The 17207-nt window shown below is 45.0% G+C and overlaps 1 protein-coding gene across 3 annotated transcripts in view; it reads left to right on the top strand.

Annotated features, from left to right (window-relative positions):
• LOC135520478 (histone-lysine N-methyltransferase 2A-like) overlaps nucleotides 1-17207 on the top strand; it is a 79896-nt gene that overhangs the window by 56044 nt on the left and 6645 nt on the right. For all 3 annotated transcript variants that reach the window (XM_064946074.1, XM_064946073.1, XM_064946072.1), the window contains exons 27-32: nucleotides 31-3304; nucleotides 3941-4050; nucleotides 4192-4329; nucleotides 4640-4892; nucleotides 15690-15797; nucleotides 16325-16408. In XM_064946074.1, coding sequence (XP_064802146.1) covers nucleotides 31-3304; nucleotides 3941-4050; nucleotides 4192-4329; nucleotides 4640-4892; nucleotides 15690-15797; nucleotides 16325-16408 — 3967 coding nt within the window. The remainder of the gene's footprint in view (nucleotides 1-30; nucleotides 3305-3940; nucleotides 4051-4191; nucleotides 4330-4639; nucleotides 4893-15689; nucleotides 15798-16324; nucleotides 16409-17207) is intronic.

The raw sequence follows: 17207 nt of genomic DNA, 5'->3' as shown, positions 1-17207 counted from the left end.
GTCTCACTGCTATCTGATTTTCCTCTGCAGGAGCTACCAAGTCCAAACCCCACCACATCCTGACCATCAGTGACCTGGAGGAGACACGCAGGCCTCGTCGCCACAGCCCCCACTCCCAAACCCGCAGGGACATGTCCTCTCCACCCCTGGGCTCTCCAACTGGATCGGGACTTATCACCCTCCGCACTGGGGGCTCCATGCATCCCAAGGCCTCCGTACCCACCTCTCCGCTGTTTCCCCTCGGCGCTACTGATATCCTGCTGACCTCTCCCTCTGCCCGCCCTGTCGGAAGTCGAAGTGCTTCCTCTGCCCGATGCCCCGGGAACATGACTCACTCTACCTCAGGACTCTTTCCCCAGCCACCGTGGGAAGACAGTGTGGGCAGCTTCCCTTGCCTGTCCCTCTCACCAACCGTCCAGCACTCCCCTAGACCCAGGCTGTCTTTTGACCTGAACCAGTCAGACTCAGTGGAGGTACCACACAACTTCCTGGCTTCCCCAGAACCGGAGGATAACCCTGCACCTAACAGCACCTCACCACTTAGGGGCTCTTTCACACAATTCCACGAGGACTCTGACGTGGCCCTGGTCTCCGAGTTGAAGACTGAGCTTGAGATTGAGGAGACGCTAGTGAATGAGGGAGTGGCCATGAACTGTGGTGCCCAGATAGACGTGGAGGGCGACGACAACCAAGAGGAGTTCTGGGAGCCCGAGGTTCGCAAGAGGAAGACCCGTATAGCCCTGACCCGCTCAGCTGCATCCACCAGGCAAGACTGGGGGAACACTTCCTCCGATGAGGACATGGAGCACTATTTTGACTTCTCGCACACTGTGGTCAGTCGCACAGGTGCCAGGGACCCACCCCAGGCTCCTGCCTCTCCCTCTTCAAGATCTATCCCTCAGCTGGACGGTGTGGACGATGGGACTGAGAGTGATGCCAGCGTGACAACCACAGATGGGGCTCAGAAACTGAAGAGTGCCAGTCAAGTTCAGAACCCAGCTCAAACACATGTTCCGCCTGAAGTAAAAATTACAACAAATGGTCTAAGTGCAGACCCTGGAAGCCCTGTCCCAGATCAGTCACCCCTTAGCAACCCTTTCAAGTCTACAACCAGAGTTTTCCTCCCCGCTACAAAACCTCCCCCAGCGTATAGACCCCATTATCCATCCAAAGCCTTTAATGCCACACAACTAGCTAGGACTGAATTGGACAGTGTGACCCTTGCGCCAACTGAGATCTCACCAGAAGCTCGAAGACCAGCTGCAGTGGACCCATCCACAACATACAGCCCTGCTGATGTGAATACTACTCCCCTGCAGTTATACACCTTCCCAACTCCTGTAGAGCAAAATAACTCAGTCCCCTCCTTAGACTCCCACGAACCAGTGCTGATTGCACCCCTTCAAGGAACTCTGCTGGACTTTGTCCATACTAAGGTGCCTGATACGATCTACCCAGAGGATTTATTTCAAGTTTCCGGTTTGGACTTTGTCCCTGGGGCTCCACTTGTTCTTGAAAGGTGTGATCCTCCCTCCCCCAGCACCTGTTTCACTGAGCTGGTCCCTGTCCAGGTTGATGCTCCCATGGAAACCCATCAGCCTCAAGACCCAAAAGACCTCTTTTTGGATTCTAACAGCGGCCACTTTGTATCGCCCACAGACGGATCTGCCATTTACATGAACCACTTGACAGAGAGTTCACGAGATCCCTCGTTGAGCAGTAGTCAGGGCGCCCTGTTGGAGCTTCTTCAACCCTCTTCTCTTATCTCCTCGGACTTCCGTAACCCCAGCGTAGCACAGGTGAACCCTTTACAAATGAGTCCCTCTGTGCAGTCCTCTTTGCCTGGCTTTAACCCTTCAAGGCCACCGCTTAGTAGCATCTCGCTACAACCCCTGACATCCTCCCAAGGGTCAACAGTCTTGCCGCCCATGGAGACCTTTTGTACCAAATTATCAGCACCTATTCCAGACAGTGCACTTCCACATTTGTCCTCTCAAATTGATCCCATTTTATCTGCAACATCAAGCGTCAGGCTCCCATCTTATGGATCTGTCTCTCTGCCTATATTCTCCACACAATCCCAGGCCATGGTCTCCACAGCAATTACCATTGTATCCTCCTCTCCCTCTGTATCCTCTCTCTCCGATGCTCTTTCCACCCAGTGTCACCCCATGCTCTCTTCACTTCAGCCCTCCTCTGCCCCTGTGATGATTAACGGATACAGCTCCATGTCTCTGCAGAAGGAAGCTGCCATGGGACACACCATCTCCATCAACTTCTCCACCCCCAGGCCGCCACTGGAGCCCCAACAGCCGCTGTTACCTCAGGGACTACCTGGCCACGCTATCCTTACTGTTAAGGAAGTGGGTGGTCCCAACGTGGACCCTACACCTCACGTTCTGCTGGTCAACCGCCTGGGCCAGATCTTTGTGAAGAACCCAGAGAGCAACACCTTCCAGCTTCCCAGTCAGAGCTGTCCCTCCTATAATTGTGTCACTCAGATAGCCAGCCTCCTTCAGAGCAATGCCCTGTCTGCCACCTTGGCAGCAGCTGGTACAATGTCCACCCTAGTTTCAGGGACTGCCATGCCAACCCATGTCCCTAGGATGGCCACACCTGTGGTTCAGAACCCAGCTACCATCACTCAACTGCTCACTTATAACAGCAATGGGACAGTGGCAGCAACTGCGGTCAAGAAACCCAGGAAGAACGCAAGCGTATCTGCAGATGGAGCTATACCAGGGATGAAGAAACCCAGAAAGAAGAAAGAACCTTCCACAACTTCTCAGAGAGAGAAGTCTGACAAAGCTGCAGACCTGTTTGAGTTTGCTGGTCAGGACGGGAGTTCCTCCATGACCAAGACTGAGAGCGCCCAAGCCATCATCAACCAAGCCATGGCCAGTAACTACACCCCCAACCGGACCGGTCCGCGCATACTGAGTCCCTCCACATTCCGTAACAACCCTTCCCTGAAATCTGTGGTCCTGCCCCCAGGACTACTCATCGAACCCGAGCCCGCAGCAACCACACTGTCTGTTTCAACACCCCGCCCTTCTCGCGCCCATGTCCGTATGAAGAAGGTGTCCTCCCTTTCTGATCGCATTGGTGCCACAAAGAAGTCCAAGACAGACTTCCTAGAGCCAGAGCCTCCTAGTGCTAAGGAGGACCTGTCGGTACCCAAAGACAGCTTTGCTGCTGTCTCCAGCAGGGCTGGGGGTGTTCGCATTAAAACCCCAACGGTGAAAGGTGTGTTGGACCTGGACAAGCTAAAGGAGGAGCACTTGAGTGACTCTGAAAGCACAAGGTGAGTCTTTTGGAACTTATCAGGGTAGTGATCTAATGAAATGAGTAATGAGACAAAATGTACAAATATTATTTCCAATGAATAATACAAGAATTATCATGCCTTTATGTTTAATGGCCAGTGAGTCTCCTGTAGAGTTCCGTTTTAATTTAAAAGTGATTAAGTTGCTACATCTGCAACTATGCTCAAAGTCAGATTCATATTGAAATATTATTTCTTTTCAAATTGGCACGTCGCTCATGTTTCCAGTGTGGGCCTCTTCTCTTTAGCATCGATAAGATCATGTCTGGCTATTTTTAACCTTACTCTTAACTCTTCCTCTCCCTACTAGTAACCTACAGTATGATATGACAAATGGAACAAGGCGTTTTACTCCTGAAATAGAACTGTCGATAGGCTATGTAGAGGTCAGTAACTATTAAGAGCAGGTCATGCATAGAAACCTTTTTTGAAGTCATAACTGAGATTGTCATTGTCACCACTCATTTACCAATCTACAATACAGCTCCTAGTTTGCACGATGCTCTCCAATTGTCATCACTGCATTTCTGCCCTAAAGTGTGTATCTGATAAAGTGAGTGATATTCAGCCTGTATTCAGTCGATTTCAGTGTTTCTCTTGTTATATTCCTCACAGGCCAGGGCCTTGGGACCGCCTGTCTATACCTCGATTTGGGGGGGACATGGGTAAACAGAACTGGGACGCAGTGGGCCGCAGTGCCCTGACTGACTGGAACAAATATTCAGGTACTTATGTGTAATGGTACCGTGTGAATAGTATGTCTGTATGGCGATGACTTGGATGATGATGACTGATGATACTTCTTATATCTGTAAACAAGTCTGCCTGATTTGAAAATACCCTGTGTGGTATTTCCATCCTGTCAGGTGCTGTATCATGCTCAGATGATGAGCTGCTGCCATCAGACGAGGACGATGAGTGTCCCCCCAGCCGAGACCAGCCCCACCTTCGCTTCGAAATCAAAAGCGATGACGGCTTCAGTGTGGAGGCAGACAGCATAGAGGGTGAGGTTTCAGGGAGGAAAGGGCAAATGAATAGGATTGCATGTGTCTTATCTGTGGAGTGTTCATTTAGAAATAATTACATTTCCCAACACTCAAGGCAATGATTTCTGTACAAATACCCACTATTTCTACATGTGACAAAACATAAGATTACTTGTTCTCGTACTTGGCTAGAATTAACTTGTGTAATAAACCATCTAGCACAAAATGTAGGCTAATTTCCATATGTATTACATTTGTGTGTTATGCTGTGTTACTCACGTCTTACTCTTCTCTCTCTATGTCTCTGCCCCCTCCTTTCCCTCCTCAGTTGCCTGGAGGGCAGTGATAGACTGTGTCCAGGAGGCGCGGGCAGGGGCAAGGCTTAGGCAGCTGTCCTTCTCTGGGATGACAGGTGTCCGTATGCTGGGCCTGCTCCACGACACAGTGGTCTTCTTGGTGGAGCAGCTCCAGGGGGCCCGCCGCTGCCATAGCCACGCCTTCCGCTTCTTTAAACAGATCAGCCAAGAGGAGGACCTGCCTGTCAACCCCTCTGGATGTGCCCGCTCTGAGGTCTACCTCAGGTCAGTGTCCCTGTGTTCTGTTCACTTCAGGGGCCCTGGAAGTTATATATAGAAATTATAAGGGAAGTCATTATTTTGGAGTGTAATTTGTAAATTGGGTCTGAGTTGTCTTACAGATTCATCTTACATATATTGTCAACATTTCACCAATACTTCCTCGGTATCATGAGTAGGGTTGCAAAGGGTCGGAAACATTCCGGTAAATTTCTGGAAATTGCCCATGGGAATTTTTTTGGGAACATTTTTTGTGGGATACACAAGGCAATTCTAGGTTTTGTGACATATTTTGGTTAAACTATCCCCAATTCAATGGAATTGCAAATCTCTGCATGCACAGTGCATTCTACCATCACGTGCAGTCCACTCTTCCATTACATGTACAGCTGGTTCTCAAGATCTTGCACACTAATGAGATGCTATTGTGCCCACACTACTACACTGTCTGAGTCAAGGACAACATGCTTTCTGGTAAGTTTTGATTACAATACTGGGTGGGATGAATATATTTTATTAACTAGTAAATAAACTCTGCAATAAAAGAAACGTCCGAACACTGTCAACTGCGTTTATTTTCAGCAAACTTAACGTGTAAATATTTGTATTAACATAACAAGATTCAACAACAGACATAAACTGAACAAGTTCCACAGACATGTGACTAACAGAAATTGAATAAAGTGTCCCTGAACATAGACGGGGTCAAAATCAAAAGTAAGTCAGTATCTGGTGTGGCCACCAGCTGCATTAAGTACTGCAGTGCATCTCCTCATGGACTGCACCAGATTGCCCTTATTCTTGCTGCAAGATGTTACCCCACCCTTCCATATAGGCAACCGGAAAGACATTTCTTGGGGAATGGCCCTTGGCCTCAACCTCCGATCCAACAGGTCCCAGATGTGCTCAATTGGATTGAGATCCGGGCTCTTCGCTGGCCATGGCAGAACACTGACATTCCTGTCTTGCAGGAAATCACGCACAGAACGAGCAGTATGGCTGGTGGAATTGTCATGCTGGAGGATCATGTCAGGATGAGCCTGCAGGAAGGGTACCACATGAGGGAGGAGGATATCTTCCCTTTAACGTGCAGCGTTGCGATTGCCTGCAATGACAGCATGCTCAGTCCGATGATCCTGTGACACCCTGCCCCAGACCATGACGGACCTTCCAGCTCCAAATTGATCCCACTCCAGAGTACAGGCCTCGGTGTAACACTCATTCCTTCGACAATAAACGCGAATCCAACCATCACCCCGAGTGAGACAAAACCGCGACTCGTCAGTGAAGAATACTTTTTGCCAGTCCCATCTGGGCCAGCGATGGTGGGTTTGTGCCCATAGGCAACGTTGTTGTTGGTGATGTCTGGTGAGGACCTGCCTTACAACAGGCCTACAAGCCCTCAGTCCAGCCTCTCTCAGCCTATTGCGGACACTCTGAGCACTGATGGAGGGATTGTGCCTTCCTGGTGTAACTCAGGCAGTTGTTGTTGTTGCCATTCTGTACCTGTCCCGCAGGTGTGATGTTCAGATGTACCAATACTGTGCACGTGTTGTTACACGTGGCTTGCCACTGCATGGATGGTCAGCCATCCTGTCTCCCTATAGTGCTGTCTTAGGCGTCTCACACTATGGACATTGCATTTTATTGCCCTGGCCACATCTGCAGTCCTCATGCCTCCTTGCAGCATGCCTAAGGCATAGGACCCTGGGCATCTTTCTTTTGTTTTTCAGAGTCAGTAGAAAGGCCTCTTTAGTGTCCTAAGTTTTCATAACTGTGACCTTAATTGCCTACTGTCTGTAAGCTGTTATCGTCTTAATGACCGTTCCACAGGTGCATGTTCATTAATTGTTTATGGTTCATTGAACAAGCATGGGAAACAGTGTTTAAACCCTTTACAATGAAGATCTGTGAAGTTATTTGGATTTTTATGAATCGTCTTTAAGACAGGGCCCTGGAAAAGGGATGTTTCTTTTTTAGCTGAGTTTAGTAGGCTACAGCAAAGTGTGTTTAAATCATTTCTAACTTGTTAATAGTTTCTGCTAGTTAGTTTTTGCTACCATGTGGGTTTTAGCTTGCTTGAGCCTGCTAACTGAGTGTTAATTCACCTGTTTCCATACATGTTTCATTTTAAAACATTTATCTTACAAAGGAGTTGTTTAAGCAGTTAGATTAACTTCTTACGGCTGAGATCCCGTTAACGGGAAAAAAACACAGCCATTTTTCCAGCCAAGGAGAGGAGTCACAAAACGCAGAAATAGAGAGAGAATTAATCACAAACCTTTGATCTTCATCATATGGCGTTCATAGGACTTCATGTTACACAATACATGTTTGTTTTGTTCGATAAAGTTCATATTTATATCCAAAAATCTCAGCTTGCAATTGCGCGTTATGTTCAGTAATGTAGTGTTCAGTAGTGTTTTGCTTCCAAAACATCCAGTGATTTTACAGAGAGCCACATCAATTTACAGAAATACTCATCATAAATGTTGATGAAAATACAAGTTTTATGCATGGAATTAAAGATATACTTCTCCTTAATGCAACCACTGTCCGATTTCAAAAAAGCTTTACAGCGAAGCACACCATGGAATAATCTGAGTACAGCGCTCAGCCACCAAAACAAGGCATACAGATACCCGCCATGTTGTGGAGTCAACAGAAGTCAGAAATAGCATTATAATATTCACTTACCTTTGATCTTCATTGGAATGCACTCCCAGGAATCCCAGCTCCACAATAATTGTTTGTTTTGTTCGATAAAGTCCATCATTTATGTCCAAATACCTCCTTTTTGTTCGCATGTTTAGTTCACAAATCCAAATTCACAAGGTGCAGGCACTTGTGAAAAGTCAAAACAGTTCCATTACAGTACGTAGAAACATGTCAAACGATGTATAGAATCAATCTTTAGGATGTTTTTATCATAAATCTTCAATAATATTCTAACTGGACAATTCCTTTGTCTTTAGAAATGAAAGGGAATGCAGTTCGCTCACACGGCTGCACGCGTGACATAGCTCATGGCATTCTGCCAGACCCCTGAGTCAAACAGCTCTTATTCACTCCCCCTTCACAGTAGAAGCCTGAAACAGGACTAAAGACTGTTGACATCTAGTGGAAGCCTTGGGAAGTGCAATCGGACCAAATTTACACTGATAGGCAAAGACTTGAAAATCTCCGAACCTCAGATTTCCCATTTCCTGGTTGGATTTTTTTCTCAGGTTTTTGCTTGCCATATGAGTTCTGTTACTCTCACAGACATCATTCAAACAGTTTAACTTCTTATGGTATAGGGGATGCTTGCGTCCCACTTGGCCAAAAGCCAGGGAAAATGCAGCACAGCAAATTCAAATAAAATTATATAAACTTTCATTAAATCACACATGTAAGATACTAAATTAAAGCTACACTCGTTGTGAATCCAGGCAACATGTCAGATTTTAAAAAGGTCTTTTGGTGAAAGCATAAGAAGCTATTATCTGATGATAGCACAACAGTAAACAAAGAGTAGCATATTTCAACCCTGCAGGCGCTACACAAATATAAAATATAAAACATGCCTTACCTTTGACGAGCTTCTTTTGTTGGCACTCCAATATGTCCCATAAACATCACATTTGGTCCTTTTGTTCGATTAATTCCGTCCATATATATCCAAAATGTCCATTTATTTGGCGCGCTTGATCCAGAAAAACACCGGTTCCAACTTGCGCAACGTGCGCAACAGAATATCTCAAAAGTTGCAAACTTTGCCAAAACATTTCAAACTACTTTTGTAATACAATTTTAGGTATTTTTAAATGTTAATAATCGATCAAATTGAAGACTGGTCTATCTGTTTTCAATAGAGGACGAGAGGAAACTAACGCTACTTTTCAATTCTTGCGCAACTCTCAACAGTGTTACCCATTTCCTAGATGGCCGTACTTCTTCATTGCACAAAGGAATAAGCTCAACCAAACTCCAAAGATTGGTGACATCCAGTGGAAGCGGTAGGAACTGAAAACAAGTGCCTAAGAAATATGGTTTGCCAATGAGAACTCACTGAACAGACAGAACGGTTAGTGAATGGTTAGTCCTCAGGGTTTTGCCTGCTACATAAGTTATGTTATACTCACAGACATGATTCAAACAGTTTTAGAAACTTCGGTGTTTTCTATCCAAATCTACTAATAATATGCATATCTTAGCTTCTGGCCCTGAGTAGCAGGCAGTTTACTCTGGACATTCATCCAAGCTACTCAATACTGCCCCCCAGCCCAAAGAGGTTAACTATTTTTCTCTACATGGAATTGTATTTTTGTTTTATTTTTACTCGTTTGTTTCTAATCTCTACAGGATATTGCCACATGCAATATCTGACGTGTGGAGACATTTCTCTGCAGCGAATGTGGAAAGAAAAGCTGATTACATTTGCAAATACTGTGCCAAATCATACAGTGGGGCAAAAAAGTATTTAGTCAGCCACCAATTGTGCAAGTTCTCCCACTTAAAAAGATGAGAGAGGCCTGTAATTTTCATCATAGGTACACTTCAACTATGACAGACAAAATCAGGAAAAAAATCCAGGAAATCACATTGTAGGATTTTTTATGAATTTATTTGCAAATTATGGTGGAAAATAAGTATTTGGTCATCTACAAACAAGCAAGATTTCTGGCTCTCACAGACCTTTAACTTCTTCTTTAAGAGGCTCCTCTGTCCTCCACTCGTTACCTGTATTAATGGCACCAGTTTGAACTTATCAGTATAAAAGGCACCTGTCCACAACCTCAAACAGTCACACTCCAAACTCCACTATGGCCAAGACCAAAGAGCTGTCAAAGGACACCAGAAACAAAATTGTAGAACTGCACCAGGCTGGGAAGACTGAATCTGCAATAGGTAAGCAGCTTGGTTTGAAGAAATCAACTGTGGGAGCAATTATTAGGAAATGGAAGACATACAAGACCACTGATAATCTCCCTGGGGGCTCCACGCAAGATCTCACCCCGTGGGGTCAAAATGATCACAAGAACGGTGAGCAAAAATACCAGAACCACACGGGGGGACCTAGTGAATGACCTGCAGAGAGCTAGGACCAAAGTAACAAAGCCAACCATCAGTAACACACTACGCGGCCAGGGACTCAAATCCTGCAGTGCCAGATGTGTCCCCCTGCTTAAGCCAGTACATGTTCAGGCACGTCTGAAGTTTGCTAGAGAGCATTTGGATGATCCAGAAGAAGATTGGGAGAATGTCATATTGTCAGATGAAACCAAAATAGAACTTTTTGGTAAAAACTCAACTCGTCGTGTTTGGAGGACAAAGAATGCTGAGTTGCATCCAAAGAACACCATACCTACTATGAAGCATGGGGGTGGAAACATCATGCTTTGGGGCTGTTTTTCTGCAAAGGGACCAGGACGACTGATCCGTGTAAAGAAAAGAATGAATGGGACCATGTATCGTGAGATTTTGAGTGAAAACCTCCTTCCATCAGCAAGGGCATTGGAGATGAAACGTGGCTGGGTCTTTCAGCATGACAATGATCCCAAACACACCGCCCGGGCAACGAAGGAGTGGCTTCGTAAGAAGCATTTCGAGGTCCTGGAGTAGCCTAGCCAGTCTCCAGATCTCAACCCCATAGAAAATCTTTGGAGGGAGTTGAAAGTCCGTGTTGCCCAGCAACAGCCCCAAAACATCACTGCTCGAGGGGAGATCTGCATGGAGGAATGGGCCAAAATACCAGCAACAGTGTGTGAAAACCTTGTGAAGACTTACAGAAAACGTTTGACCTCTGTCATTGCCAACAAAGGGTATATAACAAAGTATTGAGTATTGTTATTGACCACATACTTATTTTCCACCATAATTTGCAAATAAATTCATAAAAAATCCTACAATGTGATTGTCTGGATTTTTTTTGTCTTTTTGTCTCTCATAGTTGAAGTGTACCTATGATGAAAATTACAGGCCTCTCTCTTCTTTTTAAGTGGGAGAACTTGCACAATGGGTGGCTGACATTTTTGCCCCACTGTATGTGAGGAATGCAACAAACATGAAAAATCATCTGGCAAAGTGAATAACGTTCCCTCTGTGCTCACAACAGGCAACCTTTGACAAAAGTCCCTCTACTCCTATACGAGGTGAAAATGATGAGACACCTTATCCATAGCAACAGCTCATGGTCCTCCTGGAAGTTTTTTTGACTCAATGGAGGAATGTAGTCAGAGAAATGCTGATGAATGTCTTGCTCGAGCTGTGTATGCAACTGGTTCACCTCTGGTCACAGGCAATGCGTATTGGAAGAGATTTCTGAATGTTCTTCACACAGCATACACCCCTCCAACCAGACATGCTTTATCTACTAATTTGCTAGATGCTGAGTTCAAGTGAAGGTCAAGCAAATCATAGAGAAAGCAGACTGTATTGCAGTCATCTCTGATCGGTGGTTGAATGTTCGTGGGCAAGGAATAATTAACTACATCTCCACCCCTCCACCAGTATTCTTCAAGAGCACATACACAAGGGACAACAGACACACTGGTCTCTACATTGCAGATGAGCTGAAGGCAACCATCAATGACCTTGAACCACAGAAGGTATTTGCACTGGTGACAGACAATGTTGCGAACATGAAGGCTGCTTGGTCTAAAGGGGAGGAGTCCTACCCTCACATCACACCCATAGGCTGTGCTGCTCATGCGTTGAATCTGCTCCTCAAGGACATCATGGCACTGAAAACAATGGATACACTCTACAAGAGAGCCATGGGAATGGTTAGGTATGTGAGGTGTCATCAAGTTATAGCAGCAATCTACCTCACCAAGCAAAGTGAGAAGCATAAGAGCACCACATTGAAGCTGCACAGCAACACCCGTTGTGGGTGGTTTTGTCATATTTGACAGTCTCCTGGAGGGGAAGTAGTCTCTCCAAGAAATGGCCATATCACAGTCTGCCGATATGGACAGCCCCATCAAGAGGATCCTCCTGGATGATGTATGCAAAAAAACAACTACATTTAAAAATATATATATTTCACCTTTATTTAACCAAGTAGGCCAGTTGAGAACAAGTTCTCATTTACATCTGCGACCTGGCCAAAAATGAAAGCAGTGCGACACAAACAACACTACTGTCAATAACACAATAGAAAAATCTATATACAGTGTGTGCAAATGTAAAACATATTCTAAGTCAGAACCGTCCAGAGTAGTAATGCTAGATGGGCAGGTAGGTGCGGGCAGCGATCGTTTGAAAAGCATGCATTTTGTTTTACTTGATTTAAGAGCAGTTGGGGGCCACGGAAAGAGTGTTGTATGACATTGAAGCTCTTCTGGAGGTTTGTTAACACAGTGCCCAAAGAAGGGCCAGATGTATACAGAATGATGTTGTCTGCGTAGAGGTGGATCAGAGAATCACCAACAACAAGAGCAACATCATTGATGTATACAGAGAAAAGAGTCGGCCCGAGAATTGAACCCTGTGGCACCCACAGACTGCCTGAGGTCTGGACAACAGGCCCTCTGATTTGACACACTGAACTCAATCTGAGAAGTAGTTGGTGAACCAGGCGAGGCAGTCATTTGAGAAGCCAAGGCTATTGAGTCTGCCGATAAGAATGTGGTGATTGACAGATTCGAAAGCCTTGGCCAGGTCGATGAAGAAGGCTGCACAGTATTGTCTTTTATCGATGGCGGTTATGATATCGTTTAGGACCTTGAGCGTTGTTGAGGTGCACCCATGACCAGCTCGGAAACCAGATTGCATAGCGGAGAAGATACGGTGGGATTCAAAATGGTCGGTGATCTGTTTGTTAACTTGGCTTTCAAAGACTAGAAAGGCAGGCAGGGTAGTATAGATATAGGCCTGTAACAGTTTGTATTTGGGTCTACATTGTCTCCCCCTTTGAAGAGGGGGATGACTGGGGCAGCTTTCAATCTTTAGGGATCTCAGACGATACGAAAGAGAAGTGTAATAGGGGTTGCAACAATTGCGGCGGATAGTTTTAGAAAGAGAGGGTCCAGATTGTCTAGCCCAGCTGATCTGTAGGGGTCCAAATTTTGCAGCGCTTTCAGAATATCAGCTATCTGGATTTGGGTGAAGGAGAAAGTTGGCAGGTTGGGGTTGCAGAGCTGTTGACCGGGGTAGGAGTTGCCAGGTGGAAAGCATGGCCAGACGTAGAAAAGTGCTTATTGAAATTCTATCGTAGATTTATCGGTGGTGACGGTGTTTCCTAGCCTCAGTGCAGTGGGCAGCTGGGAGGAGGTGCTCTTATTCTCCATGGACTTTACAGTGTCCCAGAACGTTTTGGAGTTTGTGTTACAGGATGCAAATTTCTGTTTGAAAAAGCTATCCTTTGTGTTTCTGACTGCCTGTGTATATTGGTTCCTAACTTCCTTGAAGAGTTGCATATCACAGGGGCTATTTGATGCTCATGCAGTACGCCACAGGATGTTTTTGTGCTGGTCAAGGGCATTCAAGTCTGGAGTGAACCAAGGGCTTTTTCTTTTCTTAGTTCAACATTTTTTGAGTGGGGCATGCTTATTTAAGATGGTGAGGAAAGCACCTTTTAAAGAAAAACCAGGCATCCTACTGATGGAATGAGGTCAATATCCTTTCAGGATACCCGGGCCAGGTCTATTAGAAAGGCCTGCTCGCTGAAGTGTTTTAGGGAGCGTTTGACAGTGATGATGGGTGGTCGTTTGACCGTGGATCCATTACGGACGCAGGTAATGAGACGGTGATCGTTGAGATCCAGGTTGAAGACAGCAGAGGTGTATTTAGAGGGCAGGTTGGTCAGGATGATATATATGAGGGTGCCCGTGTTTACCGATTTTAGGGTTGTACCCGGTAGGTGCCTTGATAATTTGTGTGAGATTGACAGCATCTACCTTAGATTGTAGGACGGCCGGTGTGTTAAGCATATTCCAGTTTAGGTCACCTACAATTATGAACTCTGAAGATAAATGGGGGGCAATTAATTCACATATGATGTCCAGGGCACAGCTGGGGGCTGAGGGGGTCTATAACAAGCGGCAACAGTCAGAGACTTATTTCTAGAATGGTGGAAGCTTGAACTGTTTGGGCACAGACCTGGATAGCATGACAGAACTCTGCAGACAGTGAATTGCAACTCCACACCCTTTGGCAGTTTTATCTTGGCAGAAAATGTTGTAGTTGGGGATGGAAATTTCAGAATTTTTAGTGGCCTTCCTAAGCCAGGGTTCAGACACGGCTCGGACATCAGGATGGTATTGACGGTATTAATATTAATTTGCATGTACACTACTGTTCAAAAGTTTGGGGTCACTTAGAAATGTCCTTGTTTTTGAAAGAAAAGCAACAAAAATGTGTCCATTAAAATAACATCAAATTGATCAGAAATACATTAATGTTGAAAATGACTGTTGAATAGAAAGAGTGGGAGGCCCCGGGTTACAACTGAGCAAGAGGTCCTCTGCCTAGAAGGCCAGCGTCCCGGAGTCGCCACTTCACTGCTGACGTTGAGACTGGTGTTTTTTGGGTACTGTTTATTGAAGCTGCCTGTTGAGGACTTGAGGCGTCTGTTTCTCAAACTAGAGACACTAATGTACTTGTCCTCTTGCTCTGTTGTGCACCGGGGCCTCCCACTCCTCTTTCTTTTCTGGTTCGAGCCAGTTTGCGCTGTTCTGTAAAGGGAGTAGTACACAGCTTGTACCAGATCTTCAGTTTCTTGGCAATTTCGCGCATGGAATAGCCATCATTTCTCAGAACAATAATAGACTGACGAGTTTCAGAAGAAAGTTATTTGTTTCTGGCCGTTTTGAGCCTGTAATCGAACCCACAAATGCTGATGCTCCAGATACTCAACTATATTAAAGAAGGCCATTTTTATTGCTTCTTTAATCAGAACAACAATTCTCAGCTGTGCTAACATAATTGCTAAAGGGTTTTCTAATGATCAATTAGCCTTTTAAAATGATGAACTTGGATTAGCTAACACAACGTGCCATTGGAACACAGGAGTGATGGTTGCTGATAATGGGCCTCTGTACGCCTATGTAGATATTCCATAAAATATCAGCCGTTTCCACCTACAATAGTATTTACAACATTAACAATGTCACCACTGTATTTCTAATCAATTTGATGTTATTTTAATGGACAAAAAATTCGCTTTTCTTTCAAAAGCAAGGACATTTCTAAGTGACCCCAAATGTTTGAACGGTAGTGCATTTCCGTTAATGCCCGTATATTCCCGTTAATTCCCACGGAAAGTTTTCACCTCTGAATATTCCCAAAATGTGCAACCCTAATCATGAGTCATAGTTTGGAAGAAGTTTAATAAATGTATTAATTTGGAAGTTTCTGAGAATTAGTAAATCACCACAAGTGTAATGGTGGGAACCGGTATTATTTTGTCCTCACCTTGCAGTTGGTCAACCCATAGCACTAAAGTCTAGCAAATGTTTAAAGAATCTGGGTTTTCCCCTCTGTAGGTGGTTTTCAACTTCAAAGTGGAAGCTAGTCTCTGTGTGGAGTATTGGTGAAATGTCTGTTTTGAATGTAGACAGCTGTCAGGTTTAGAGGAACAAAGGATGTCTGTGACTGTTGTGTTTCGATGTGAGTGTGAACTCCAATACCACAGTCTGAGTAAGCTGGAAATAAGACCTGTATGACGTCTATGCTGCTCCTTTCATTAACATATGAAGAGTGTGTGGGTGATGTCCACATCCCAAATTCTACACCAGTGCTGGGCAAAATAACTATGATAAAGAAAGTCTGCATACTGTAAAATTTAACGTAACACCTTGTTCCTGTATTCTCTTACAGGAAGTCCACCTTCGACATGTTCAACTTCCTGGCTTCCCAGCACCGCCAGCTCCCTGACATCAACCCCTACGATGAGGAGGAGGATGAAGTCCCACTCAAATCCACAAGGTCAGATTACAGAGTTATTGTATGCTGGCCATCGCAAAGGAAGCTAGCTAATATCTTAAAAAAGGAAGCTTTGGCTTAAATACTGCAGTTGCTCGTCCATGAAAGATCTTGTCTCGCGGAACATTCTTAGAACTTGTTGAACATGGCCGCAAATGTTGTTCCTTTGAAAAACAACTTTCACATCAACAACTGATCCATTTATAAATTGGTAGATATATCAATGTATTCGTTCAGCCTGATGAATAACAAAGGAGCCAGCTGTACAGCTACAGGTTTACACAATAATTTTTATAGCTGTGACTAATTCACTATTGAAATGTTGTCCATTCCTGTATTTGTAACTCCCCTAATGTGATCTTTGTGGTTGGACTAAACCATTCTGTCATTTCTGCAACTACCTCCCCCAATCAAGCAACGTTACAAATGTGTTCTACCCTCTTGTCTTAGTCTCTAGTGACTCTTTTCTCAGAGTTCAATGTGAAAGGTCAGAAGCACATCATCTTCTCTGCTTATCCCTTTTCTCCTAGACGTGCCACGAGCTTGGAGCTCCCCATGGCCATGCGCTTCAGACATCTGGAGAGGACATCGAAGGAGGCTGTAGGCGTGTACAGGTCAGCACACAACTTGTCCTGGTCAAAGCCAAAACTATGGACAGAGCCTGTGACTATGATCATGATTCTGGGCTAAAGAGCTCATGCGTTTCTCAGTGGGGTGAAAACTGACCCCACAAAGGTAATTTGCTACCGTCCCACATATCCCAGAGAGGTTAACACAGTGTCCAAAGAGGGGCCAGAAGTATACAGAATGGTGTCATCTGCGTAGAGGTGTACTAGAGAATCACCAGCAGCAAGAGCAACATCATTGATGTATACAGACAAGAGAGTCGGCCCGAGGATTGAACCCTGTGGCACCCCCATAGAGACAGCCAGAGGTCCGGACAACAAGCCCTCCGGTTTGACACACTGAACTCTATCAGAGAAGTAGTTGGTAAACCAGGCGAGGCAATCATTTGAGAAACCAAGGCTGTCGAGTCTGCCAATAAGAATGTGGTGATTGACAGAGTCGAAAGCCTTGGCCAGGTCGATGAATACGGCTGTCTTGTATCGATGGCGGTTATGATGTCGTTTAGGACCTTGAGCGTGGCTGAGGCGCACCCATGACCAACTCTGAAACCAGATTGCATAGCGGAGAAGGTACGGTGGGATTCGAAATGGTCGGTAATCTGTTTGTTAATTAATTGTAACTACCCATCCCGGATCCAGGAGCGTTGTCATCAACTGACACTAATTAGCATAACGCAACGGACATAAATATTACTAGAAAATATTCATATTCGTGAAATCACAAGTGAAATATATTGAAACACAGTTTAGCCTTTTGTTAATCACCCTGTCATCTTAGATTTTGAAA

Source organism: Oncorhynchus masou, chromosome 29 (assembly GCF_036934945.1).
Source record: "Oncorhynchus masou masou isolate Uvic2021 chromosome 29, UVic_Omas_1.1, whole genome shotgun sequence".
In the NCBI taxonomy this organism is placed as follows: Eukaryota; Metazoa; Chordata; class Actinopteri; order Salmoniformes; family Salmonidae; genus Oncorhynchus; species Oncorhynchus masou.
Note: the sequence above shows the minus strand (reverse complement) of the source record. Positions and strands in the feature narration are given on the sequence as shown.